The sequence below is a fragment of the Macaca fascicularis genome, chromosome 14, assembly GCF_037993035.2.
Source record: "Macaca fascicularis isolate 582-1 chromosome 14, T2T-MFA8v1.1".
Classification (NCBI taxonomy): domain Eukaryota; kingdom Metazoa; phylum Chordata; class Mammalia; order Primates; family Cercopithecidae; genus Macaca; species Macaca fascicularis.
This window is the reverse complement of record NC_088388.1, coordinates 75,788,607-75,815,825: the sequence shown is the minus strand read 5'-3', so window position 1 is coordinate 75,815,825 and position 27,219 is coordinate 75,788,607. Positions and strand designations below refer to the sequence as shown.

General features: G+C 36.7%; 2 protein-coding genes across 10 annotated transcripts in view; both read right to left on the bottom strand.

The window, feature by feature from the left end:
• ACER3 (alkaline ceramidase 3) overlaps nt 1-27,219 on the bottom strand; it is a 167,519-nt gene that overhangs the window by 92,710 nt on the left and 47,590 nt on the right. For all 9 annotated transcript variants that reach the window (XR_012423548.1, XM_015435518.4, XM_065528747.2 and 6 more), the window contains one exon: nt 8,519-8,629. Coding sequence is in view for 6 of the 9 variants with exons in the window: in XM_065528747.2 (XP_065384819.1) it covers nt 8,519-8,629 (111 nt within the window). In the remaining 3 variants the exon portion in view is untranslated. The remainder of the gene's footprint in view (nt 1-8,518; nt 8,630-27,219) is intronic.
• On the bottom strand, nt 22,283-22,667 carry LOC135967074 (reactive oxygen species modulator 1). Its single transcript, XM_065528746.1, has one exon. It carries the CDS (start codon nt 22,621-22,623, stop codon nt 22,384-22,386), a length of 240 nt encoding a protein of 79 aa, XP_065384818.1. The 5' UTR covers nt 22,624-22,667; the 3' UTR covers nt 22,283-22,383.

Below are 27,219 nucleotides of genomic sequence, written 5' to 3'. Positions count from 1 at the left end.
AAATAATGAGTAATCTGTGAGGAGATACTGTGAAGCTGTAATTATCTTGTTGACCAAACACTCTGACCCAATAGTTTTATATTCACTGATGACTCTTGCCTGAATCAGTTATTTTATCATTCTGTTTACATGTATTAGTTGGCATTCTACTTTTTTTAAGCTTTCTCTTCTCACCCCATTGGTTTGTATTTTAGAATCATAGGAACTCATGGATTTTTTTTTATACCACATGTTAAAATCTATTACTGTTATTTTTCAGATTAAGTTCAGATTGTCCTGCTTTGGCCAAACTGCCTTCTGTGTCACTTTGACATGATATGCTTTTTAGCACTTTCTTACTTTCTGACAAGATGTTCCAGGCTTATCTTGTACTTTCTCTGCCTTAGCCCAAAAATTGGCCACTTCTCCAAGAAGTTTTGGTTCCTTTCAATGCAGAAAGACTTAAAAACCAAAGCCTAGCACTATTAATAGGTATGTTCATTGCTACTAAGCAGTCATTGCTCCCAGGCCCTTTCAGACTATAGAGCATTTGAAATCAATTAAACAAACAAACAAACAAACAAAAACATGCTGATACCTCTAACTCCAATCCAGTACCACAGGGTTTTTTCCTTGCCTTGCTCATCCAAATCTGTATCTCCCTTCTTCCACAATGAGACTCCTAGCTCCTAACAATATCAATATAGTTTTTCAAGGCCAGACACGCTGGCTCACGCCTGTAATCTGAACACACTGGGAGGCTGAAGCACGAAGACTTCTTGAGGCCAGGAATTCAAGACCAGCCTGGGCAACACAGGGAGACCGGTTTCTACCAATAAATAAATAAATAAGCTGGGTGTAGTGGTGCACACCTGTACTCCCAGCTACTTCAGAGGCTGAGGTAGGAGGATTGCTTCAGCCTGGGAGGTTGAGGCTGCAGTAAGCCGTGATAACACCATTGCATTCCAGCCTAGGTGACAGAGCAAGACCCTGATCTCAAAAAAAAGTTTTTGATTTGCTTTTCTAATGCAATGGGTCAAGCCTGTAATCTCAGCATTTTGAGAGGCCATCGTGGGTGGATCGTTTGAACCCAGGAGTTCCAAACCAGCCTGGGCAATATGGTGAAACCCCATCTCTACAAAAAAATACAAAAATTAACCAGGCATGGTGGTGCATGCTTGTAGTCCCAACTACTAGGAAGACCAAGGTGGGAGGATTGCTTGAGCCCTGAGGTCAAGGCTGTAGAGAGCCATGATTGCACCATTGCATTCCAGCCTGGGTGGCAGAGTAAGAACCTGTCTCAAAACAACCACGACAAACAACCCCAAAAAACAAAATCCTAAAATGCATACAAAGACAGCTTCAGAATTGCTATACCCATACCACTACCAACAATAAACATATAGTAAATAAACGTAGCAAAGCGAGGTTTTCTTTTGTTTTCAGATTGGGGATATGTAATGAGAATACTATTTCAAAAGTTACTCAGATTTAGTCTGGATAACCTAGTTACATTTTTGAATATGTGAAATAGTAACATAATTCTGAAATAAAAATACAAACATACATACTTAGAAGTGTCATCTCTCCTCTGTCTTTTCCACACCGTTTCTATCCACCCTCTGCAGTAGACCATTTCATTATTTTCTGGTTCATCTTATTTCTTCTTGAAAAAATAAGTAATGTGTATATTTTCTTTTTACTAGCAAAAAAGTTGTATACCATATATATTATTTTACATTCTCATCTTTTACTTACTTAACATATCCATATCAGTTCAGGGACATTTCTCATCCTTTCTACATCTTCATAGTACTTATGATGTACATACACCAGTTTATTCAACCAATTTTCGTAAGTTTGTTCACATTATTTTGTAATTACAAATAATACTGCAGTAACCTTGTGTACATTTAATTTTGAACTGTTGATGGCATATCTTCACAGAAAATTCTTAAAAGTGTGATTGTTGGGTCAAAGGATAAATGCATATATAGTTGTCACATATTGCCAAATTCAGCTTCAAAAACTTTTGTGTTCTCAGCAGCAATGCATGAAGAATGCCTATGTCTCCTACAGCCTTGCCAAAATAGTGTGTTGTCAAGAGTCTTGACATTTTGCCCATCTAATAAATGAGAAATAATGTATCAGTGTAGTTTTCATTTGCATTTCTCTTATTAAGCTGAATATTTTTTCTTATACTTGTGAGCTATTTTTTATATCTTTCTTGGAGAATTTTCTGTCCTTACCACTTTTTCCTATTGAATTTTTCATCCTTTTATAATTCAATGCTTAAAATTATTGGCCGGGCACGGTAGCTCACGCCTGTAATACCAACATTTTGGGAAGCTGAGGTGGGCAGATCACTTGAGGTCAGGAGTTCAAGACCAGCCTGGCCAACATGGTAGAGAAACTCCATCTCTACTAAAAATACAAAAATTAGCTGGGCATACTGGAGCACTCTGTAATCCCAGCTACTCGGGAGGCTGAGGCAGGAGAACTGCTTGAACCCAGGAGGGAGAGGGTACGGTGAGCAAAGATTGTCTCACTGCACTACAGCCTGGGTGACAGAGTGAGACTGTGTCTAAAAAAAAAAGAAAAGAAAAGAAAAATTGTATTGGGGATATTAAACCTTTTCTTGTGATGTGTATTGCAAATAATTTTACCATGTGGCCTTTTGCTTTTGAGTTTGCTTATGCTATTTTTTGTCATACAAAAGTGGCTTTATTTTTTAATGCAATGTAAATGTTATATAACAAAAGTTTTTTTTTTATTTTTACATAATTTGTCAACCTTTTCCTTTCTTATACTTGGATTTTGAATCACAGAAAGTCTTTCCCCAAAGATTCTTCCCCATGTAAGAATGCACACACGTTTTCTCCTAGTAGTTGTAAGACTTTTATTTTTACTTTTAGGCTTCTTATCAATTTAGAATTTATTCTTATGTATAACGCACATATCCAATTCTTTTCCTCAGCATCATTTATTAAAACACATCATATTTGCCCCAGTGACTAGAGATGCCATCTTTATTAATACTAAACCCCAATATAGGTTTGGGTCTATTTCTGCACTTTTTAAAAACTCCACTGTATGGTCTACTGGAATATCAGTGCTATACTATTCTAATTGTGTAGGTTTTACAGTTTGTTTTCATATCTGGTAGGGCTAGTAGCCCCCTAGGACTCTCCTAGTTTTTAGGGATTTCCTAGATATCCTTGCATGTTCATTTTTTCATATAGACTTTACTATCAACTTGTCTAATTCAAGGGGATAAAAAAGCTTATTGGTATTTTTATTAGAGTCATTTATGTTATTTTTTTCTTGGTACAACTGGTTTCTGTCCTATTTTGTTAATTTCTGCTTTTATCTTGATAATTTCCTCCTTTTAATGTTCATTTGGTTTACTTTGTTGTCTTGTTTAATTACCTTTTGAGTTGAACTTTAATTAAATTTTCTTCTTTCAAATTTTCTCTTTTATTTTCATTAAGTGTTTAAGTCTATGAAGTATCCTTGATGGCTGTTTGAAATAAATCCCCATAGATTCTGATATGCAGAGTTTTCATTGCAAATATATTTCAGAAATTCCATCATTCAGTTTCCATTTTCCCTTTTAACCAACAATTAATAGAAGAGTCTATAATTTCAAATAGAAGCCTTTTTCTAGTTTGATTTAGTTGTTGATTTCTAGTGTAGATGCACTGTGATCACAGAATGTTGTTTTAATATTTCTACTTCATGGACATTACTATTTTCTTTGGGGTTTTTTTGGAATTTTTAAAATTTTATTTTTTAATTGACAAATAATTGTACATATTCATGGAGTACATAGTGATGTTTTGATACATACAATGTATAGTGATCAGATTAGGGTAATTACTATATCCATCATGTTTTCTTTGTTTTTATGAACATTCTATGTGCACTCGAGAAGGGGGTGTAGTCTCTATTATCAGGATGTAATGTTCAGCATAAATCTTTAAGATCTGACTTATTAGTTGTGTTGCTTAGGTCTTTTAATATTGTTTTTGGTTTTTGGTTTTTTTGGTCACTTGACTTCTCTTGTACCAAGTGTGACATAAAATCTTCTATTATTTATATGTTTTTATTTCTTCTTGTACCCCCCCCACAATTTCTGCCATATAAAAGTGGTGGCTATATTATTTGTCACAGAGACATTAATAAGAGGCATTAATAATGCTTTTTGAAGGGAATTCTACTTTATATGATGTCAAACTTTTCTGAATCACTTTGTTTTAGGTGTATCTTTTGCATATAGCATAAACTTGGGTCTTGCTTTTGCTTTGTGAGCCAATTTGAAAATCTTTTTTTTTTTTTTTTTTTTTTTTTTTGAGACAGGGTCTCACTCTGTCACCCAGGCAGGAATGCAGTGGTGAAATTTTGGCTTACTGCAGCCATGACCTCCTAGGCTCAAGCAATCCTCTCACCTCAGCCTCCTGAGTAGCTGGGACTACAGGCATGTGCCACCATGCCTGACTAATTTTCTGTAGAGACAAGGGCTCACTATGTTGCCCAGGCTTGATGAAATGTATCTCTTTTTTTTATAGTTAAGTTAAACAACTCTATCATGTTGTTTTATTATAATTATCACGTTTTATTTTATATTTACCATCTTTCCCTAAGCAATGTGTCTTTTTTTCACTTTTTTTCTTTTTTCTTTCTTTTCTTTTCTTTTTTTAAAGAGACAGGGTCTCACTATGATGTCCAGGCTAGTCTTGAATGCCTGGGCTCACTCAATCCACCTGCTTTGGCCTCCCAAAGTACTGAGATTACAGGCATGAGATACTGTGCCTGGCCCTTTTTCACTCTTTAAGATAAATTCTTTTGATATTTAGGAAAGGGGTGCGATACAGTTTGCTGTGTCCCCACCCAAATCTCATCCTGAATTATAACTCACACAATTCCCATGTATCATGGGAGGAACCCGGTGGGAGGTGATTGAATTATGGGGGTGAGTCTTTCCCATGCTGTTCTCATGATAGTGAATAAGTCTCACAAGAGCTGATGGTTTTAGAAAATGGGAGTTTCCCTGCACAAGCTCTCTCTTTACCTGCCACCATCCATGTAAGAAGTGACTTGCTCCACCTTGCTTTCTGCCCTGACTGTAAGGTCATGATTCCCCAGCCATGTGGAACTGTAAGTCCAGTAAACCTGTTTTTCTTCCTAGTCTTGGGTATGTCTTTATCAGCAGCATGGAAACAAACTAATACAGGATGTTTTGTTGTTGTTTTAGGAATTATTTTTGCATTAAGCCTTTTTCAGTATTCTTATGACTGGATGGACATTCTAGTACAATGTGGCTGGTAGAACTTTCTGCAATAATGAAGATGTTCTATATCTGCACTGCCCAATATAGTAGTCACAAGCCATATGTGGGTATTGAGCACTTGAAATGTGGCTAGAGTGACAAAGGAACTGAATTTTACATTTTATTTAACTGTAATTAATTTAAATTGCAACATGTGACTAGCAGCTACTAAACTGAACAGTGCAGTAACAGTGGATTCATCAGGAAGGAGTCATGTGTACAGTATTCATGAGTATTTGCAGGTTTAAAATTGTTTTTCTATAACTAGAGCACCTGGAGAACAACCTGGTTGGAATATAAAATCCTTGGCTTATACTTCCTCTTCACTTTTTAGAAAATGCTGCTCCACTGGTATTTTCTTTGTATATTACTGATAACGTCTGATGCCAGTTTAATTTTTGGTCCTTTGTAAGTAATCAAGGCTTATTTTCAAGAGTTTTGAGAATAAGTTCATTTTTACAATCCAATAGTTTTACTAGGCTCTATCTCAAAATTGATCATTCTAAGTCAGTTTACCAGGCAAAATTGGACCTTTCAATATACATATTAAAGTCTTTTTTCATTTCCAGAAAGTTGTCTTGAATGATAATTTTAAACATAATTATGTTTCATTGGTTCCCCTCCATGTTACCTAGGGACTTCAATTATATGCACATTGGATCTTTTTTGCCTGTCTTCCATTTCAATCATTTTCTCTCTGACCTTTTTTATTTCTTTATCTCCTTTTGACTTTCTTGCTTATTTCTCTGACTTTCTACAACAGTCCTTATTAAATATTCAGTAGACTCTACTTTCCCTCAAGCACTCTGTAATTTACTCTTAATTTCTTTATTAAGTTCAATGAATTCTAATTTTGTTTCGTCTTTTTTGAGGGGAGGAATGGAGTGATTTCTGTTATTAGTTTTTAAATTTTTGATTCATTTCGTTGTTTGAGGCTATTTAATTCAGTTAGGAGTATTGTATTACATCTTCCTTCTGTTTCATAGTTTGTTGTGGGGAAGAAATTCTATCAGCCAAATGGTTTTGATTCTCATTTTCTGTTTTCTTTTTACCCTAATTTTGTATGGAAATAGGCTGCATTTTGGGGGGTCTATTTTATAGAGAGAGTAAAGATTTTAAGTGGCTTACAAGATTCCTAACTCAAGACTGGCCACTTCGGTCAGAATAGTGAGGTTTCATATATACATATATATATATATATATATATATATATATATATATATATATATATACACACAAAACATGTAATATTTGGGGGAGCAGTGAAGGGAGAAGAGGTTGATGTGTTTTGTAACTCTTTGTTTCAGTAGGATCTTAATTCCCCCCAACTTTCTTCTTTCCTTTCACTAACACATCTCCAAAGAGCACTTCCCCCTTTCTACTCATCTCTTTCCCAGAAGTGATGCCTTTCCAAAACTGCCACCTTAGGTCTGACACACTTTCAAGTCTTTTACCTTTAGACAGTACTGTGACCTAACAGATCTTAGACTGCTTTCATAGATTCTGCCTTTATTGTGAAGTTTTATCTTTCTATTGCTAATTTTGTCAGAATTAGGCCCTTGAGTCCTCTCTTCTCTTTTCCATATAGTTTTTCAAACATCTCCAAGTCTGAAACACTGAAAACAGTTCTGTTGGAATTTGGTGTTTATTTCTTATCTTAAAATAAATTGAAGTTCATAATATTCTTTCTCCTAGTAAGGCTGAAAGTGTGGGCTGCATGTAGTTTCATTTGTTTTCCTTATTAATCTGTATGTTTTTCTGGGAGAATAAGTGGACAAACTCTAACTTAGGAGGCTACCATTATCCTAGGGCAATTGGAAGTCCCTCAGGTCTTTTAATTCTTATTGTTGTTACAGAGTGTGATTTGTCCATGTTTTATGAACATTATGAAAACACCCCAGAAAAAAAGCAAAGGGATAAGTTTGTAGACAAGTCTTCCTTTTGAAGATAAATCAAGTAACTTTCTTAAAATACATATGAGCAACAGATTCTGAAATTAAAGTCTCTCATATCTAATAAATAATCTAAGGTAGAATCTGACATGATTCACTATAGCTTACAGTTTTGGGATAATTAGAAGTCCTTTCTGTAATGTGGAAATACTCACCATGAGCTTAAAAAAAAAAAAAAAAGAAAGAGCCTTTAGAGAGTTATAAGAAAGAAATAGGGCCAGGCACAGTAGCACACACACCTATAATCCCAGCACTCTGGGAGGCCAGGGCAGGAGGGTTGCTTGATCTCAGGAGTTTGAGATTAGCCTGGGCAACATGGCAAAATCCTGTCTCTACAAAAAAATACAAAAATTAGCCAGGCATGGTGGCATACGCCTGTGGTCCCAGCTACTTGGGAGGCTGAGGTAGGAGGATCGCTTATACCTGGGAGGTTGAGGCTGCAGTGAGCCGAGATTGTACCACTGCACACACACACACACAAAAAAAAAACAGAAAAGAAAATTAAAAAACAAAACTACTAGAAAGAATCCACTTTATTTGACATTTTTTATTTATTATGATGATGCAAGAACATGACAGAAGACAGAAGTGATTTCACTATGTTACACCCTGGTATAGGTGGTTTACCCATCCACCCAGTACTTATTGAGGAACACTAAACTGCCAGACAATGGGGACACAGAGATGATTAAGACATAGTCCACCACCTCACAGACAAGTAGAATATACGTAAGTCACAAAGGGTTGGATGGTATCCTTTCCAAAAAGTTGAAAACTATGCAAAACCATACTATGTATACTTTTAAGGATATATACATACATAGTATAAACATGAAAACATGAGAAAATGATAAGCATCAAATTCAAGATTGAGGTTCGCTCTTAGGGGATGGGCTGGGAGGCTGAGGGGCATATAATCAGGGAGGAATACAAAGGAGTTTCAATTTTATCTGTAGTAATTTCCTTAAAAAAGAAAAAGGTCTGAAACAAATATTATAAATTGTTAGGACCTGACAAAACTGGGTAGTAAGAAATGTGGGTATATTTGTTATATTATCTGTACTCTTTTTTATATGCTTAAAATATTTTGTAATTTCTAAAACATTTTAATCAAAATGTAGTTCAATCACCGGCAAAGTTTCTGGAGTTTTAACTAAGAAGTTTCAGAATATATTCAAGTTATGTAACAACACAAAATTGAAAACTGCTTTTAGAAATGAATGAGAAAACTGGCCCATTTGAATAGTGTTATACTTACCTGTGAGTGCTAAATAAGAAGCAATGTACCGTTTTTCCAGACCGTCTCTAATACTCTGAATTGCACCGAACACTGGAGGTATAATCATGATCAGGTTACTCACTGTATTCCCTTTAAGAGAAAAACACAAGAAGACATTTAGGTTAATCAATAACACTTTAAATAAAGATACATTCATGTAGCCTTTAACAACAATTAAACAAGTAACTTCTCAGAAAGACATTGGGAAGATATTTTCAAGTTGCTGGAAAAAAAATTCCGTACTCACCAAAAATTTCTCACAATAATCCAAATAAAATAAAGACAAATGAAACTAAAAATTTTCCACCAGCAAACCCACTAAAGGAAATTCTAATTTCTAAAGGCAAGCAAGGAAAGGATCTCAGGAAGAACCTCAGAGATATAGCAAAAAATGAGTTGGGGAAGGCAGCCTATACTGATGCACTGAAATTGTGGTCCATGGATGCAGTATGACAAGATGAATACAGGATTGGCTTAATTTTGTTACTTGGAATAAAAAAACAACAAATTGCAGTTTACATTTTGTATGTCTCTTTAACATTTCATTTTTCTAGTAATGTTTCAATTTCTAGTTTCTGTTTCTAGCAAAACATAGAAGGCTTAATTAATGAATCTTAATTTGATCTTTGCTCCTGTCTTCACAAAAACAAAGTGCAAACATGAATAGCAAAGGAATAGTAAAAACCCCAGGAGAAGATATAAGTAGATAAAATGGAGAAAGAAATGACTAAACAATATTTTATGAATTTGATTATGGGAAGAATAAAGTGGCACAATATTTTCCAAATTTCAAAAGAATGATTTTCAGCAGAGGTGCTAATGTCAAGACAAATAATCAATTAACTGAGAGGGCAGAAGAAAACATTTTCAGTCAAGGATTAAAAAAAATACACTTACAACATATCTTTTCTCTGGAACCAACTGGAGAATGTAGTGAGTGCAAACAAGGAAACTGACCATGAGAAAGGATGACACTAGAGCTAAGAAACATGGGCTGCAACGCAAGAGAGAAGTAAAGAAAAGGCTCAAGACTGCAAAAGGACCAGAGACCACACAGTCCGTCCAAACTGTGGCAGGAGAACCAAGAACTGCAGGAAAGAAATTTCCAAGAAGAAAAGGAAGAAAAGGATAGACAATTTGATAAGTTAAAAAATTTGGGGAAAAAATGCCAGTGGGCATTTGACAGAAGTGTTGGAAAAATTGTACTATAACTCATTCAACCAGTCCTCCATGACTGTAAAAATTCGGGTTATTTCCCATTCTTACTATTACATGCAATATTGCAAAGAATAACCGTATATATTTACAAGTGCAGGTAATATTGCAATGAATAACCATATATATTTACAAGTGCAGGTATATCTGTAAAACAGATACACAAAAATGAAACTGCCAAGTCAAGAAATAAACACATTTATTGGCCCAAAAAGTAGTAAAAGAAAACGTGGACCCATCGTTCTTTCTTTTACAATGAATAAGGATGGGTATAATTTTATGTTCTTTTGTATTTATTTTCCTATGAAATGTATTTCATGCCCTTTGCCAGTTTTTCCATTGGTCTTTCCTTTTTCTATAAGAAGGGATAATTAATATTAACCCTATGTACTTGCTGCGGACAAATTTTTGGTGTTTTTTTTTTTTTTGACAGAGCTTTCCTCTGTTGCCTTCCTCTGTTGCCCAGGCTGGAGTGCAGTGGTGTGATCTCAGCTCACTGCAACCTCCACCTCCTGGGTTCGAGAGATTCTCGTGTCTCAGCCTACTGAGTAGCTGGGAACACAGGTGCATGCCATCATGCCCAGCTAATTTTTGCATTTTTAGTAGTCTACACAGAAAGAAATGTTACCATAGAATACACTATCTGGCTTAGCAGTGCACATTATTTACATAGCCATATTGATATTATTGATGTTACATCCTAACTACTTATTTAGTAAAAAATTATGCTCTGACTTTATTGAGAAAATATAGTGGGGAGAGCAGGGATGGTATAAAAAAGTGAAATCCCCAACCACCAAAACTAGAAGACAATAGACAATATCTTAAATTTACAGATCCAGAAAATAGGACTATAAGCAAGTTATTTAGAAATGTTGAGCCAAATTAATTAAAAAAAAAAAATAGCTGGCCAGGGCAGTGGCTCACACTTGTAATCTTAGCACTTTGGGAGATCAAGGTGGGAGGATCGCTTGAGCCCAGGAGTTCTAGAGCAACCTGGGCAACACAGTGAGACCCATCTCTAAATAAATAAATAAATAAATAAATAAAATAAATGTTAACAAAGTTATTGTCAGACTTCTGTTTCCACACAAGATGAAGAAACAAGAACCAGATTTATCCTCTTACCTGAAATAAGCAGAAGACAGGAGACGAGGGAAGGGGAGGGGAGATAAAATATATGAAACAACTTGGCAGGCTCCCTGATGAGGAAACAAAACAGGGAGTTCAGGAAGACCAAGGTGACTAGATTTCACAGGAGACAGTATATGAGAGACAACTTCAGAGACAAAGAACTCAGGAAATCTATAAAGGGCCCCCTAACCATTCAGCGGAAGACTGATTAGCAGATGTGTATGAGCAAACCAGTCGAAGCCAGGAAAGAATCATGGTGAAAATATTAGAGGGAACAGTACCAGGTGTTCACACATAGCCAGTACACACATGGCCAGAAACAGTGCCTATTTCCACAAGCCGATATAGTAAAATTTGCATCTCACTGGGCATTGGATAAAGAAATAAAGAAGGCCTGGCCTCAGTAATACGGAATAGCTAGTACTAGACTGAACCCTGTTCCAGATGCACCTAACAAATCACAAAAACAAAATCCAAAAGGATCAAACTGTTTCCAAGTAGCTTCACTGAAATCCAGAACAAAAATTCAAGACTATAGTAATACAAAAATTATTCAGCACCTAACAAAGTTTAAAAAAGCATGCTGTCTGGTATTCAATCAAAGATTACCAGGCATACAAAAAAAGCAAGAAACACAATCCATGAGGAAAATAATCAATTGGAACCAACCCAGAACAGATGTTAGAATTAGCAGACAAGGACTAAAACAGATCATATGAAAGGCTAGAAAATGCAAACTAATCTACAGAGACAGAAAGCAGATCAGTGGTTGCTGGGGGAGAAATGGTAGAACAGTTCAATGCAGAAGGAGGGCTTAAATAAAACTTGAAGGTGAAGGATATGTTACTGTGTTGTTTGTGATGGTTTCACAGGTATAAGCCAATGTCAAATTTTAATTTGTACACTTTAAATATGTGCAGTCTGTTTTGTATCTCAATTATATCTCAAGTATACCTCAATAAAGTTGGGGTTTTGCTTTTAATTTTGCTTCTAGGCAGTAGAACTGGACAGTGGGAAGCAAAGAAGGTTGGGAAAGAGCACTGCCTTCTGCTTTTGCTAAAGTTATTTAGCATTATCTAGATTTTTAATCTATTTTTTAAATATATTGCTTTGATAAAATAAAAATTAATACAGAAACGATTTAGGAGAGGGAGTAAGATCGTTAGGAATAGTGTCGTAGATGTAATAAGATTTGAGCTAGACCCTGAAAGGAGAGAGAGGAACAAAAATATGCTGAGTCTATTAAGTATCAGGCACTGAACTTAATATTTTACATGTGCTATCTTACTTGCTTCTCACAACCAATCTTGTGAAGTATTATTGTCCCTATTAAAAATAAACAGTAAAAGCAGGTTAAGAAATTATACAATTTACAGATATACAATTCTATGTTCTCACAATAAGCAAATGGTGGCGGCAAGATTTTTATTCCAGGTCTGTTTGTCCTTATAGCCAATGTTCCTCTCACTAGGTGTACTAGCACAATGTTCCCACAGAGGGTGCTTATTAATTACAAGGTTTTAAAAATTATATCAACGAGTATTTTATTCAGAATGTACTAAATGAATTCCAAATGGTACAAAGAATAAAGTAATTTGCCTAGGTGGAGTATGAAAATGTAAGGTGGGGAGCCAGACAGATTGAGAGTTATATATCCAAACAGCAGTTATCAATAGTTTTAAGTAAACCTGTAGGAGATGTTGAATATTTTACCATTCAGGAGTGCCCTGAGATTCAAACTAATGAAAATCTTTAATGATGACTAAGATAAAGCAATGGAAGCATATCCAAATGTACAGATAGTATTAAATTTAGCTGAAATGTCAATAGTATAGAAGTCAGTAATACATTTCAAATTACCTGGAGGCAGGGAGCGGAAGAGGGTCTTACAAACTATATGAAACTAATTTAAGGACAATGTACAAGTTTTACAAATTAGAATGAGGAATTTCAGACCACAAATATAGGCTTGTTACAGAGAGTAAGGACAAGCCTGACAGAAAGTTTCAAAGACAGAAAGATGACAGTAGGCTATTCTGGGAGGAAAATCTCAACATACTACACTTCAAAGTAGTATTCAGAGGTAAAAATGGAAACAGCTAGATAGTAGTCATCCTACTTTTCTCTGCTTTAATTCAGCTTCTCCTTGGGATGCTTATCTATTTGTGGCACCCTAAAAAAACAGAAATACTAAAGCATTCAGAGTAGAGACTCATAGAAAGGCATAATATACTAAATAAACAAAACACAACATATAAGGAATGGAATGACTGCTATCTTCAAATATCTGAAGGATTCCTGGGTCAGACTGACAATCTGAACATGTAACTGCAGTTTTGGTGTTACAGATACAATTTACAATAGCATCAAAATACATCACATATCTAGTAATAAATCTGACAAAGATGTATAAAACATAACACTAATAAAACTCCCAAATGGTTTGGGGTACAAATTGAAAAGCTGATTCTAAACTTTATATGAAATACAAAAGGCCAAGAAGAGCCAAGACAATCTTGAGTAACAACAAACCTGGAATATTTACATTACTAGATATCAAGGCCTACTAACAAGGTTAAATAGAACAGGTAAGATTATAAGAATATACTAACATTTACAGTCACCTGATTTATGACAAACATAACCCTGAAGTGTATTAGGGAAAGGACTGTCTTTTCAATACAGGATACTGGATCAACTGCATATTTATATAGGAAAAAAATTAATCTGGATCCCAGGTTCACACTCCTTACACAAAAATAAATTCCAGATGGGAGCTCCTCTGAACCCATTCTGGTTCAAGGGCTGCCCAATTCGATAAACAATTAAAAATTTGTTTTAATTAAAAACAAATTCCAAATGTACTATAGATCTAAATGTAAAAGGTAAAACAATAAAACTTTCAGAAAAAAATATGGGAGAACATCTTTATCACCTTGGAGAGGCAATCATTTTTTTTAAATAGGACATGAAAAGGATTAACCACAAAGGCAAAAAATTGATAAATCAGGTAAGACTGTAAAGTCAGGAAGAAAGAATAAAAGGTTACTTTTAAAAAGCTGATTTAAAGAATAATAGATATGTAATTGCTTTGTAAATAAGCAATTTAGCTTATATAGCTATACATGTTAGCTAATTTAATTTTACTAAGCAAAATAATGCATATAAAATGATCATGGACTTAAAACTTTTGGTAAAAATAAAATGGTTTCAGCCCAGGCATTGTGGATCATGGCTATAATCCCAGCACTTTGGAAAGCCAAGGTGGGAGGACTGCTTGAGCCCAGGAGTTCAACATCAGCCCGGGCAACATAAGGAGAACCTGTCTCTACAAAAAAATGTTTAAAAATTAGCCAGGCATAGTGGCACTTGCCCGTGGTCCTAGCCGCTCAGAAGGCTGAGGTGGGGGGATCACTTGAGCCTGGGAGGTTGAGGCTTCAGTGAGCCATGATCACATCACTGCACTCCAGCCTGGGTGACAGAGCAAGACTCTGTCTGTAAAAAAAAAAAAAAAGGTTTAAGTCAGAGTTCAATCAGAAAAGATAAACCAGAGGAATTTCAATAGAGAATTATTAACTTGTAAGAGTAAGGAGAGACAGGCTAGTCACAAGTAAAGAAAACGTTACAGAATAAAGGAATAGTAGATGTAAGGATCAGCCACTACCCCTTGAAGGCTGAGATAGAGCATTAAAAAAGAGGTCTCCCCAAGACTGAGATGCAGATCTTGTTGGAGAAGGCATGACCATGTTTCACTGAATAGCCGAGAAGTTGCTGTGATGCTATACCCACAGAGCTTGCTGAAAATCTACTGTTCAGAACTTGTCAGAAATCTGCTCTTTAGGGTGCCAGCTAAAGCTAATCACATAGAGCAGGGAGGTAGGTGGGCAGGGGAAGCTACTGACCACTAGGTGCTGCTGACTGCCACGTTCTGCAATAGCCTGGCACCAGAAGTTGACCAAGCTTTAAGAGCTGGGCACTGGGGAAGCCTCAGCACTGTAGGAGCCAGAAGCTATTAAGCCACTTGGACTGGTAGAGCTGGCGCCAGAGAAGTCGCCAAGCCACCACACTAGAACCAAGAAAGAAAATCTCTTCTTGCAATGTCTCTCTAGCGCCCTCTACTGACAAAATTTAACATCCAGCCAGCTGTCAAAGGAAGATACTCAAAGGGCTCAGGTCCATTTTCACCAATCATGCAATGAACGGTGAACTCAGAGCTAAGAAGTAATAAGTTGATAACTACCACAATTATAAAACTATGTTTTCATCAATCATGACTTGGCAAAACTATAGTTGGTGAGGGTTCCCTAACCAAGAAATTAAGAATAAACGTTTAAGGAGGTTAAATAATGAATTTCCCCCTTTTTTCCCATATTTTCTACAATGTGGCTATGTTGTCTTTATAATTGAAAACTAAAGTATTAAAAAGATGAATGACAGAAAATAAAATTACTTCTACTAAGAGTTTAATTGGGTTTGAGGTTAACTGCTTCCAGAAAATTCAATTAAAAGTTTCTGTTCTGGAAATAAAAACGAGATATTCATTCATACATCACACAATAGTGTACCAAAATGTTTTTAAAACTTTTTTTCTACAGGGAAAGTCTTATTTTGATATAGATTTAGAGTTTTGAAAACTATGATATTTTTATACCCCCAAACACATTCTCCTTATAATATAAATTACAGGCAAGACTGACAACGTTATAGTAATTTCACGATTTCTTAATAGGTAAGTTTATCTTTCGGCGAGGTAAACGGAAACTCAAATATCAAAAATATGAGAAAAAGTTCAGGGAAAAGCACAATGTGCAAAAGGGTACAATTTAAGAGAATTGTGAATGAAGATACGGTAGGAAGGTGTTTTCTCATAGGACAGTAGGTGGAGCCAGTGTGCTCCACAAGCTAAACGGTTTTCCAACATTTGGCTGAATACATAAAGCCCTGAGGTGACTGGATAAACAATTGAGAGCTCAGTTGTATTTACAACTGTAAAACCATCACCCAGAGCTAAAGATAAAAAAATAAAAGCATTAAAATCTAGTGAAGCTGAAAAAGTGATCTATATTGCTTCATTGCCACTGTGAAAAGCTCTCCTTGCACTGTCAGCAAATTAGCTAGATGAAGGCTATAACTGGTTTGAGCCTGAAAGCAACCCAGCACTTTTCCCCAATGCAAGTTCATTTTGCCAAATATTTCACTGATTATGCAGATGTTCAAATAATGTTAAACATTCCCAGAGCTTCAGAGACTTCGGGCTGGAAGTAGATAGGGAGATCATCTAAATTCATCTCCACAATTTAAAGTAGGCATCATTGTGTTCCTATCTACTACCACCTTCTAGCTGTGTGAACTTAGCCAACTTATTTATGCTTAAGCCTTAGTTTCCTAATCAGCAAAATGGGTAAGAACAATTATATTTAAATTAAATAATTGAATATGATAAAAACAATAAATATGACCAAATAACACATATAAAGATTATTTGATATGAGAAAGATCCATAGAATATTATATAGGAACTTCCACAATCTTGCTGTTAAGAATTAATATCTATATATCGAACCTGCACATGTACTCTTGAATTTAAAATAAAAGTTGAAAAAAAACCCCACATAACTTATGATATAAATAAAAAGTAAAAAACAAACGAAAATAGGTGCAACCTGGGAATCGTGTTGGTACTTGCACCAGCTCAAGAACACTTATCACAAGGGAGAAGGTTTGCCTTCTAATCCAGGCCAGTAACAAGGAAAGTTATAGGGTACTCTGGTTCACGCTAAGCTTAAAGAAAAAAATAATAATAACAACCATCATACAAATGTGTATTACAGTACAAGGGACTCCTTCCAGTAGCTTTAAATTTAGATATCAGAAGAAAAAAAAAAAACAGGAAACCAAGTGTGTCTTACTTTAAAAAATGATAAACACAAATGTAATTCAATTTGACAAACATTTATTAAGTATTTTCTACAGGCAAGGCGCTAAGTTGGGAGCTAGAAGAAAAATTAACAAGTGAATAACTTTGGTACCTATCCTGAAAAAGTATGTATAAATGTAGCAGGAAAGACAGACAGGTAAACAACTAGCAAAAGAGAGTGATAGGAACAAAGAGTGCAAAAAAAACAATATACTTAGGGGGAGGGACAGAATCCAAGATGGGCTTCAGTAAGAAGATAACACTTAAGCTATGCTTTGAAAGATAAAAAGATATACAGGAATGCAGGATTTTTATTACTACAAGAGTCACTCTATTTTCTTTTCTTTTTTTTTTTTTTTTTTTTGAGACAGGGTCTCACTCTGTCGCACACAGTGAGTTCAGTGGCACAATCATGACTCCCTGCAGCCTCAACCTCCTGGGCTCAAGTGATCCTCCCACCTCAGCCTCCTGTGTAGCTGCAACTACAGGCACATGCCACCACTCCTGGCTAATTAAAATTTTTTTCTGTAGAGACAAGGTCTCATTATGTTGCTCATGCTGGTCTTGAACTACTGGACTCAAGCAATCCTCCCGCCTTGGCCTCCCAAAGTGCTCAGATTACAGGTATGAGCCACTGCGCCTGGCCAATTATATATATTTTGGTTTTTTTGTACTGGCGAGGTCTTCTTATGTTGCTCAGGCTGGTCTTGAACCCCTAAGCTGAAATGATCCTCCCACCTCGGCCCCCCAAAGTGCTGGGATTACAGGCATGACCCACCGTGGCTGCCCTAAGTCATTCTATTTTCTCTGGGATATATATAATAGTTTCAAAAAATATTTAATTTATGAAAATTAGTTTTTTTCACATTATTTTAAAAAATAAACATTACATATTCACTTTATTGCATTAAGTTATTACTAAAAATATTTTTAAACCATCAATATTACACAGAAATATTTCCTGGGTAAGGGGGAAATTGTGCAGATGGCTTCTGGAAGACCTCCATCCAGTCTAAGTAGGTTTATGGTGAAACATTTCATCTAGAAGTCTGGGCCTTTTGTCTTCAGTTTGCTAGAACCCACATTCACTGAGCAGAGCTTGTACTGATCATTGGGACGCAGTAAAAATGGAAATGTTCATGTTAAATTCAAGAGGAAAGTACACTGTAAGTTTGGAAGAAAGACCAAGTACACAGTGTTAAAGAGTTAAGAGAAGAACTTGGGAGCTCCATATCAGATATGGCTTAGGTAAACTCTGGCCTAACAAGATGGAGGTTACAGGGGAGGAGGAGACTCAGTACAAACAGCATTTACAGGTCTAAAATGCTGCTTTGGAGAAGGATCAAAGATGAGCACAGCAAGAAAGATTTAAAACAGATAAGCATGATGAAGTCATGAGCCAGAGAAGAACAAGAGAAGTAATAGGGTCTTGAAATCCCTAGAGAAATATTTGGCGAAATGAACATTTTTTATTTATCCAAAGGTCAAAAAGGGAAAGTTTCCAAACTATGTTCAGGAATGAAGAGGCATTATTGAAATGACATAATCTGGAAACGGTTATTTTGATAATCCCTTCTTCCTCTCTACTTTTACTGAAACTTCTTTAAGGGCCCAACTCAAATCCTACCTACATTTGGTGAATTTTGGTTAATCATCCTACCCAAAATGACCACTCTTGTTACACCACCTACCGTTTTAACCTCTCACCTGGCACTTAGCACAGATTGCCTTGCGTAGATAGATCTCTTCACTAAATCTGATCAACTGATATTTATGACATCTCCTCAGTAACATTTCTTGAGGGCAGTGGCCTTATGTTCATTCAATAGCAAATACCCACTAATCATCTACTACAAAAGGCTCTATAAAAGAATACAAAAGAAAAACAGACAGACTGCCCTCATGCAAATTAAACTAGTTCCAAATTTTCAAAAGAGTACAGATATTTAAAACCTAATAGATATTATTTCAGATGTGGTTCAGTTATGACGTAATAAAGTTATTCTTTTCCCCAAAATTAATTTAACAGATTCATCCTTCACCCCAAACTAATTTCAGTATAGTTTTTCATTCACTCTTCATTTACTTAGAATTAAAATGCATCAGTCAAAAATCATGAATGTATAAGACCTTGAAAATGCATTTTAAATTTAGACTAAACATTAATTATTAAAAATGCAGATGATTTATTGCTGTTAAAATCTCACAAAAGATACCTTCTATATTTGATATGGTTAGGTTTTCTGTCCCCACCCAAATCTCATCTTGAATTGCAATCCTCAGGTGTTGAGGAAACTGGTGGGAGGCGATTGGACTATGTGGGTGGTTTCCCCCATGCTGTTCTTGTGACAGTAAGTGAATTCTCTCAAGATCTGACGGTTTTATAAATGGTAGTTCTTCCTGCGCTTGCACACGCTTTCCTGCTGCCATGTGAAAAGGTCCAAGTTTGCTTCCCCTTCACCTTCTTCAATGACTGTAAGTTTCCTGAGGTCTCTCCAGCCACGTGGAACTGTGAGTCAATGAAACCTCTTTTCTTTATGAATTACCCAGTCTCAGGTATTTCTTTATAGAAGTGTGAAAATGGACTAATATTGTGACAGGTAGTTAGGCATGAGTGGGGCAGAGGAGGGCTCTCCTCCTACCCACTAGAAACGTCGGGTGATAATTCAGCAATTATTGCATTGCCTCTCTAAGCAGTAGGGGTGCCAGAGAAAGGCCATTTCCAGATGGTCCACACCTGTTAACATCGAGACAAAAATGGTGAAGTATGATCTTGGTGGGGGTGGATATGCTCCACCAGAAAAGGGAAGAAAGCCTCAGATGGGCATGTGTATAAATCCCTGAACACACTGCGCGTGCTCAATTCCAAAGGGTAAGGAAAGCACTGGGCATGACAAAGGGAAGAATCTTGGGAAAGAGGTGAGCCCATAAAGTCCTAGGATCAAGGTAAAGGGCCTTCTTTTTTTTTTTCTGTCTTCTTTTGCTCTCCTCTTGGACCTTCAGGCATCTGCTTGGGTCTCTTTAAAGCAAATTTTCCTTTCTTTCCTATTCTAAAACCTTTTAAGTAAGCTTCCACTACTGATCTGAAAATTGCCTCAGTCTCTCTTTCTGCTTTATGGCCCTCAGTCAAATTCTTTCTTCTGAGGAGGCAAGGACTGAAGTTGCTATGGACCCACCTGTATGGATTCACTGCCAGTAACCTGGACCTCTTCCACAGCTAAAAATACAATATTTTTATGGTTTATTGTCATTAAATGGCATAAAAATTTCCTCAATTGCCTTAATACATGCAAAAAAGTTTTTCAAACAGCTATTTATTATATAAACACAAGAGGAAAAATCTTTTTTCTGACGACTGCACTGCCTCCACGTTACAGACCAAGACTCAGGATTCCCCAAAGATTAGTGATCTGGGTTCTATAACCTTTTTAAAAACAATATGTCATTGTCATCTTTAATCTATAAATAGAGATCACCATTTTTTAAAAATGATCACAGAGTATTACACTGTATGGATATATTATAATTTGTGTAATCCCTTATTGGCAGATAGTTATATTATTTTCAGGTTTTCACACCAGAAAAAAACAATACTGTGAATATCTATATTAATTTCCTAGGGCTGCCATAACAAATTACCACAAACTGGGTGGCTTAAAAAACCAATTCATTTTCTTACAATTCAGGATGTCCACAGTTCAAAATCAAGGTATTAGCGGGGGTGGTTCCTTCTAGAGCCCCTGAAGGAAAAATTGTGCCATGCTTCTCTCTCAGCTTCAGGTGGTTGCTAGCAATCTTTGGCATTCCTCACCTTGCCTTCTGCTCTCTATGTCACTGTGTTTTCTTCTAAGGATACCAATCATTGAACTTAAGGAATATTCTAATTCCAGTAGATTTAATCTCAAGAGCCTCAATTATTAATATATCTGCAAAGACCTTATTTTCAATTAAGGTCACATTCTGAGGTTCCTGATGGACATGAACTTTGGGGAGACATTATACAACCACTAGGACATTCTTAAAATATTTATATGTTCATACATTTTATTAAGTTCACAGGATGAATTCCTTAGGGTAGAATCTCCTCTTGGAGAAACTCCCCAGCTTCCCTTTAAGAATTTTCTTTTTAGCCCCTATTGGGGTAGGCAGCAAATTATAAGACCTTCCTCACTCCCTCATTCCCCTTGCCAAATATCACACTAATTCCAGATTCTTTGTCTGAAAAATAAGAATTAGGACTCAAATAAAAATGACACTTTTTTGGATACTTGTACTGAAGGTGGTGTAAAGCTAAAGCTGAGGCTTCCATATTTAGGCCAAGTATATAATGAATGAGAGAAAGCTGTTCTATAGACAAAGAAAAAAAAGGCAGATAAGGCAGATAGTAGCAGACATGAAACACCATATGGTAGCATCAGGGGCATTTGAACCAGAGCAACTCCATCTTGAATAATGGCTGGGTAAAATGAGGCTGAAATCTGCTGAGTTGCATTCTCAGGAGGTTAGGCATTCTTAGTCACAGGACAAGATAGGAGGTCAGCAGGACTGGATTTTGGCTGATAAAGATGCCTGCCAAAATCCACCAAAACCAAGATGACCAAAAAAAGTGACTTCTAGTCCTGGCACTGCTAATCATATGCTAATTATAATGCATTAGCATGCTAAAAGACACTCCCACCAGTGCCATGACAGTTTGCAAATGCCATGGTGACGTCCAGAAGTTACCCTATATAGTCCAGAAAGTGGAGGAACCCTCAGTCACGGAATTGCCCGCCCCTTTCCTGGAAAACTCATAAATAATTCACTCCTTGTTTAGCATATAATTAATAAATAACCATAAAAATAGCCAACCAGCAGCCCTCAGGGTTGCTCTGCCCTTGGAGAAGCCATTCTTTTATTCCTTTACTTTTTTTCTTTTCTTTTTTTTTTTTATTTATTCCTTTACTTTCTTAATAAACTTGCTTTCAATTCACATGGAGTTGCCTGGAATTCTTTCTTGCGCAAGATCCAAGAACCCTCTCTTGGGGTCTGGATGGGGTAACAGTAGCAGAGACTGTAGAGAGTAATCTTAATAACTATAAACAATTTTCATCTCATTTTCATCAGAAAAATGGTCATTGTTTCTGATTTTCCTATAATCACGTAAGTATTCATCTATGTAACTTAATAATCTTTGAAAATACAATTTTGATGGCAGCATAATGTCCTACCATACAACAATCACCTTACTTAATCATTATATTTGTGGGTGCATTACATAGTTTAACCAAACTACTTTTCAGAATGGTTGGACCAATTATAATCCTATTAGCAGTACATAATGGTGATTGGTTCACACATTAACTTCAGTAACACTGAACAATATAAAGTCTTAATTTAAGAGGCGGAAAATTATATATTATTACTTTTTAGTTTACATTTCTCTGGGTTACTAAACTATTTATATGTTTATTATTTTCTGTTTATTAATGGCATACTTTCTTTTTTTTTTTTTTTTTTTTTTTTACTCAAAGACTTTCTTTTATTAGTACGTGGGCTGGGATGGATGGGAAGGGATAGATGTAGTGGGCAACCATGGTTAGCATCGGATGCCCATCCCAATGGCCATGAATGTGCCAAACGTGCCGCCACTCTGCATCATGGTTTTCCCAATGCCGCCCATCAGCTCTCGACCCCGCATTCCGATCCTGAGACAGGAAAAGGTGCCGAAGAGCGCCCCGGCCGCCATGCCCACGGCGCAACCCATCACGAAGCCCATCTTGACGCGGTCGAAGCAGCTTGGCTGGGACTGTCCGTAGGGACCCACGGCCACCGGCATCTCACCTAGCTCGCGGCCTCGGTCGCTCAGCTCTACGTCTCTCCTAATGGCATACTTTCTTTTGGAAATGTTTATTCAGGCTATTTAACCACCTTGAGCCTTAATTTTCTCCTCTGTAGATTAGGCATAATACCTATCATGATGATGAAATATTGCAAAAGTGAATTCAGTAAGCAAGGAATAAATGTTAGTTCTCTTTTAAAGAGTTTATTCTATAATGAGATAAAAGTTTTATTCTAACAGGGTGAAATATCTTAGAAAAATATACAGTCTATAATAATTTGGTAGAAAAAATAATAGATTCATTGGAATTATATGTAGTCTTTTTTTAGAAAGCAGTAAGAAATACTCTAAGACCTATCTGTGAAAAATTATAATTTATTTATTATTATTATTATTATACTTTATGTTCTGGGATACACATGCAGAATGTGCAGGTTTCTTACATAGCTATACATGGGCCATGGTGGTTTGCTGCACCTATCAACCTGTCATCTACATTAGGTATTTCTCCTAATGCTATCCCTCCCCTTGCCCCCGCAACCCCCAATAGGCCCCAGTGTGTGATGTTCCCCTCCCTGTGCCCATATGTTCTCATCGTTCAACTCTCACTTATGAGGGAGAACATGTGGTGTTTGATTTTCTGTTCCTGTGTTAGTTTGCTGAGAATGATGGTTTCCAGCTTCATCCATGTCCCTGCAAAGGACATGAACTCATTCTTTTTTATGGCTGCATAGTATTCCATGGTGTATATGTGTCACATTTTCTTTATCTAGTCTATCATTGATGGGCATCTGGGTTGGTTCCAAGTCTTTGCTATTGTGAATAGTGCTGCAAAGAACATATATGTGCATGTGCCTTTATAGCAGAATGATTTATAATCCTTTGGGTATATACCTGGTAATGGGATTGCTGGGTCAAATGGTATTTCTGGTTCTAGATCCTTGAGGAATTGCCACACTGCTTTCCACAATGGTTGAGCTAATTTACACTCCCACCAACAGTGTAAAAGCTTTCCTATTTCTCCACATCCTCTCCAGCATCTACTGTTTCCTGACTTTTTAATGATCACCATTCTAACTGGCATGAGATGGTATCTCATTGTGGTTTTGATTTGCATTTCTCTAATGACCGGTGATGATGAGCTTTTTTTCATATGTTTGTTGGCCGTATGAATGTCTTCTTTTGAAAAGTGGCTGCTCATATCCTTCACCCACTTTTTGATGGGGTTGTTTTTCTCTTGTAAATTTGTTTAAATTCCTTGTAGATTCTGGATATTAGCCCTTTGTCAGATGGATAGATTGCAAAAATTTTCTCCCATTCTGTAGGTTGCCTGTTCACTCTGATGATAGTTTCTTTTGCTGTACAGAGGTTCTTTAGTTTAATTAGATCCCATTTGTCAATTTTGGCTTTTGTTGCCATTGCTTTTGGTGTTTTAGTCATGAAGTTTTTGCCCATACCTATGTCCTGAATGGTATTGCCTAGGTTTTCTTCTAGGGTTTTTGCGGTTTTAGGTTTTACATTTAACTCTTTAATCCATGTTGAGTTAATTTTTGTATAAGGTGTAAGGAAGGGATCCAGTTTCAGTTTCCTGCATATGGCTAGCCAGTTTTCCCAACACCATTTATTAAATAGGGAATCCTTTCCCCCATTGCTTGTTTTTGTCAGGTTTGTGAAAGATCAGATGGTTATAGGTGTGTGGTCTTATTTCTGAGGCCTCTGTTCTGTTCCATTGGTCTATGTATCTGTTTTGGTACCAGTTTGGTTACCGTAGCCTTGTAGTATAGTTTGAAGTCAGGTAGAGTGATGCCTCCAGCTTTGTTCTTTTTTGCTTAGGATTGTCTTGGCTATACGGGCTCTTTTTTGGTTCCATATGAAATTTAAAGTCGTTTTTTCTAATTTTGTGAAGAAAGTCAATGGTGGCTTGATGGGAATAGCACTGAATCTATAAATTACTTTGGGCAGTATGGCCATTTTCACAATACTGATTCTTTCTATCCATGAGCATGGAATGTTTTTCCATTTGTTTGTGTCCTCTCTTATTTCCTTGGGCAGTGGTTTGTAGTTCTCCTTGAAGAGGTCCTTCACATCCCTTGTAAGTTGTATTCCTAGGTATTTTATTCTCTTTGTAGCAATTGTGAATGGGAGTTCACTCATGATTTGACTCTCTGTTTGTCTATTATTGGGGTATAGGGATGCTTGTGATTTCTGCACATTGATTTTGTATCCTGAGACTTTGCTAAAGTTGCTTATCAGCTTAAGGAGTTTTTGGGCTGAGACGATGGTGTTTTCTAAATATACAGTCATATTATTATACAATCGTATGTTTTCTAACTATAAAATCATACTATTTCTAAATATGCAATCATATTTTCTAAATATACAATCATACAATCAAGATGGAGTCTTGTTCTGTCACCCAGGCCAGAGTGCAGTGGTGTGATCTCGGCTCACTGCAACCTCCACCTCCCAGGTTCAAGTGATTCTCCTGCCTCAGCCTCCCAAGTAGCTGGGATTACAGGCCTGTGCCACCACGTCCAGTTAATTTTTGTATTTTTAGTAGAGACAGGGTTTCACCATGTTGGCCAGGCTGGTCTCGAACTCCTGACCTCAGGTGATCCACTTGCCTTGGCCTCCCAGGGTGCTGGGATTACAGGTGTGAGCCACTATGCCCGGCGAAAATTATAATTTGTATATAATGACAAGCAACAATAGCCTTATAAAACTGGAACTTATTGGCTTATTTTTTAATTTATTTTATTTTTGAGACAGGATCTCACTGTGTCACCCAGGCTGGAGTGCAGTGGTGTGATCTTGGCTCACTACAAGCTCTCCCTCTTGGGTTCAAGTGATTCTCCTGCCTCAGCCTTCCAAGTAGCTGGGACTATAGGTATGCACCATCGTGCCCGGCTAATTTTTGTATTTTTTGGTGAAGACTGGGTTTCACTGTGTTGACCGGGCTGGTCTTGAACTCCAGACTCAAGGGATCCACCTACCTTGGCCTTGCTAAGCACTAGGATTACAGGTGTGAGTCACCGTGCCCAGCTTTATTGGTTTATTTTATTCAATTCAAAAACAATCTTGTAAATCTGAATAGTCAGAAATCAAGGTGAAAACAATAAAAGTGCTCAAGAAAATCACATATATACATATTAATGTACCCATGAGTTTAACAGTCATCCTTATTGGAAACAATATCAAAAAGAACCACAAAAATAGAGACATAAACACAGACACCATGCCCACTAAGAATAAATCGGCTAAATTACACAAGTTTCACAATAAATTTGTTTGAAATAGTGTCTAGTGAGCTGTGATCTACACAAGACTTTCAAGTGCAGAAGCAATAACCAGATAACAACATAAAAGGTGTTGTGATGGGGCCACTGATCATACTCATAAAAACCAGTTCCTGGCCCTATCATAAAGAATGCTTGTTTCCTGAATTTGCACCTCATTGGAGGGATTCACTTTAAAGTGACAAGAGAAGCTTTAAATAATTGGGGTATTAAACTGGCTGTCTAATGTAAGTTGATGATTCAATCCTATAAAAAAGGGTAAAAAAAAAAAAACAGGGAGAGAAGTGAATTAAATATCTATTTTGCACCAGATGCTATACAACGTGACCCTTTGTTTTTAATTTGAGAAACTGTAAAATTCAGAATAAAGAATAATGTAACAGGCTCACGCCTAAGAATTTATCATTGTTTATATTTTGTTATGTCTCTATCGAGCTTTTATTTGAATAAACACAAAAAACTACTACAGATAAGGTCATGTCCAGGCACGGTGGCTTATGCCTATAATCCCAACACTTTGGGAGGCTGAGGTGGGAGGATTGCTTGAGCTCAGGAGTTCAAGATGAGTCTGAGCAACACAGTGAGATCCCATCTCAAAAGTTAAAATAAAAATAAAATAAAATAATACAAAAAAAGTCAAAGTGTAATTGCCTGAGGAGATCTTCTGGATCACTGCACAGACAAAACCAGTTCACTGAGATCATGGTACTGCAGTAAAGAAAGATTTTAACTGATGTGAAGCTGGCCACATGGAAGACAGTGATTACTCAAATTAGCCTCTCCGAAGGCTTGGAGGTTAGGGATTTTCAAGGATAATTTGGTGGGCAGGGAACTAGGGAATGGGTGCTGCTGATTGGTTGGAGATACAATCATAGGGGTGTGGAAAACGATCCTCTTGTGCTGAGACTGTCTCTGGTTAGGGGGCAACAGGACCAACTGAGTTACGAATCTCAGTGCCAGACTGCAAAAATCTGAATTTCAAGTACCAATAGTAGGGGTAATTGGAGAAGTCACAAATGTGTGTCCTCTGGCCTGTGACTCCTGAGCAGTAAGGGATTATAGAAACTACAGCTATACTTGAGCAGAATTCAGGCCCCTCCCATAATCCTAATCTTGTGGCCTTTCATTAGTCTTACAAAGGCAGTTTCAGCCCCTGAACACGCAGGTGATCAATTTTAGGGAGGGAATATCATCATCCTTGCTTCAAAGTTAAAAACTATAAACTAAATTCCTCCTATGGTTAGCTTTACCTACACCCCGTAATGAGCGAAGACAGCCCAGCCTGTGAGGCTAGAAG

Bases quoted from the DNA above. Each gene is read 5' to 3' on its own strand.
- LOC135967074 (XM_065528746.1), bottom strand. From the start codon at position 22,623: ATGCCGGTGGCCGTGGGTCCCTACGGACAGTCCCAGCCAAGCTGCTTC.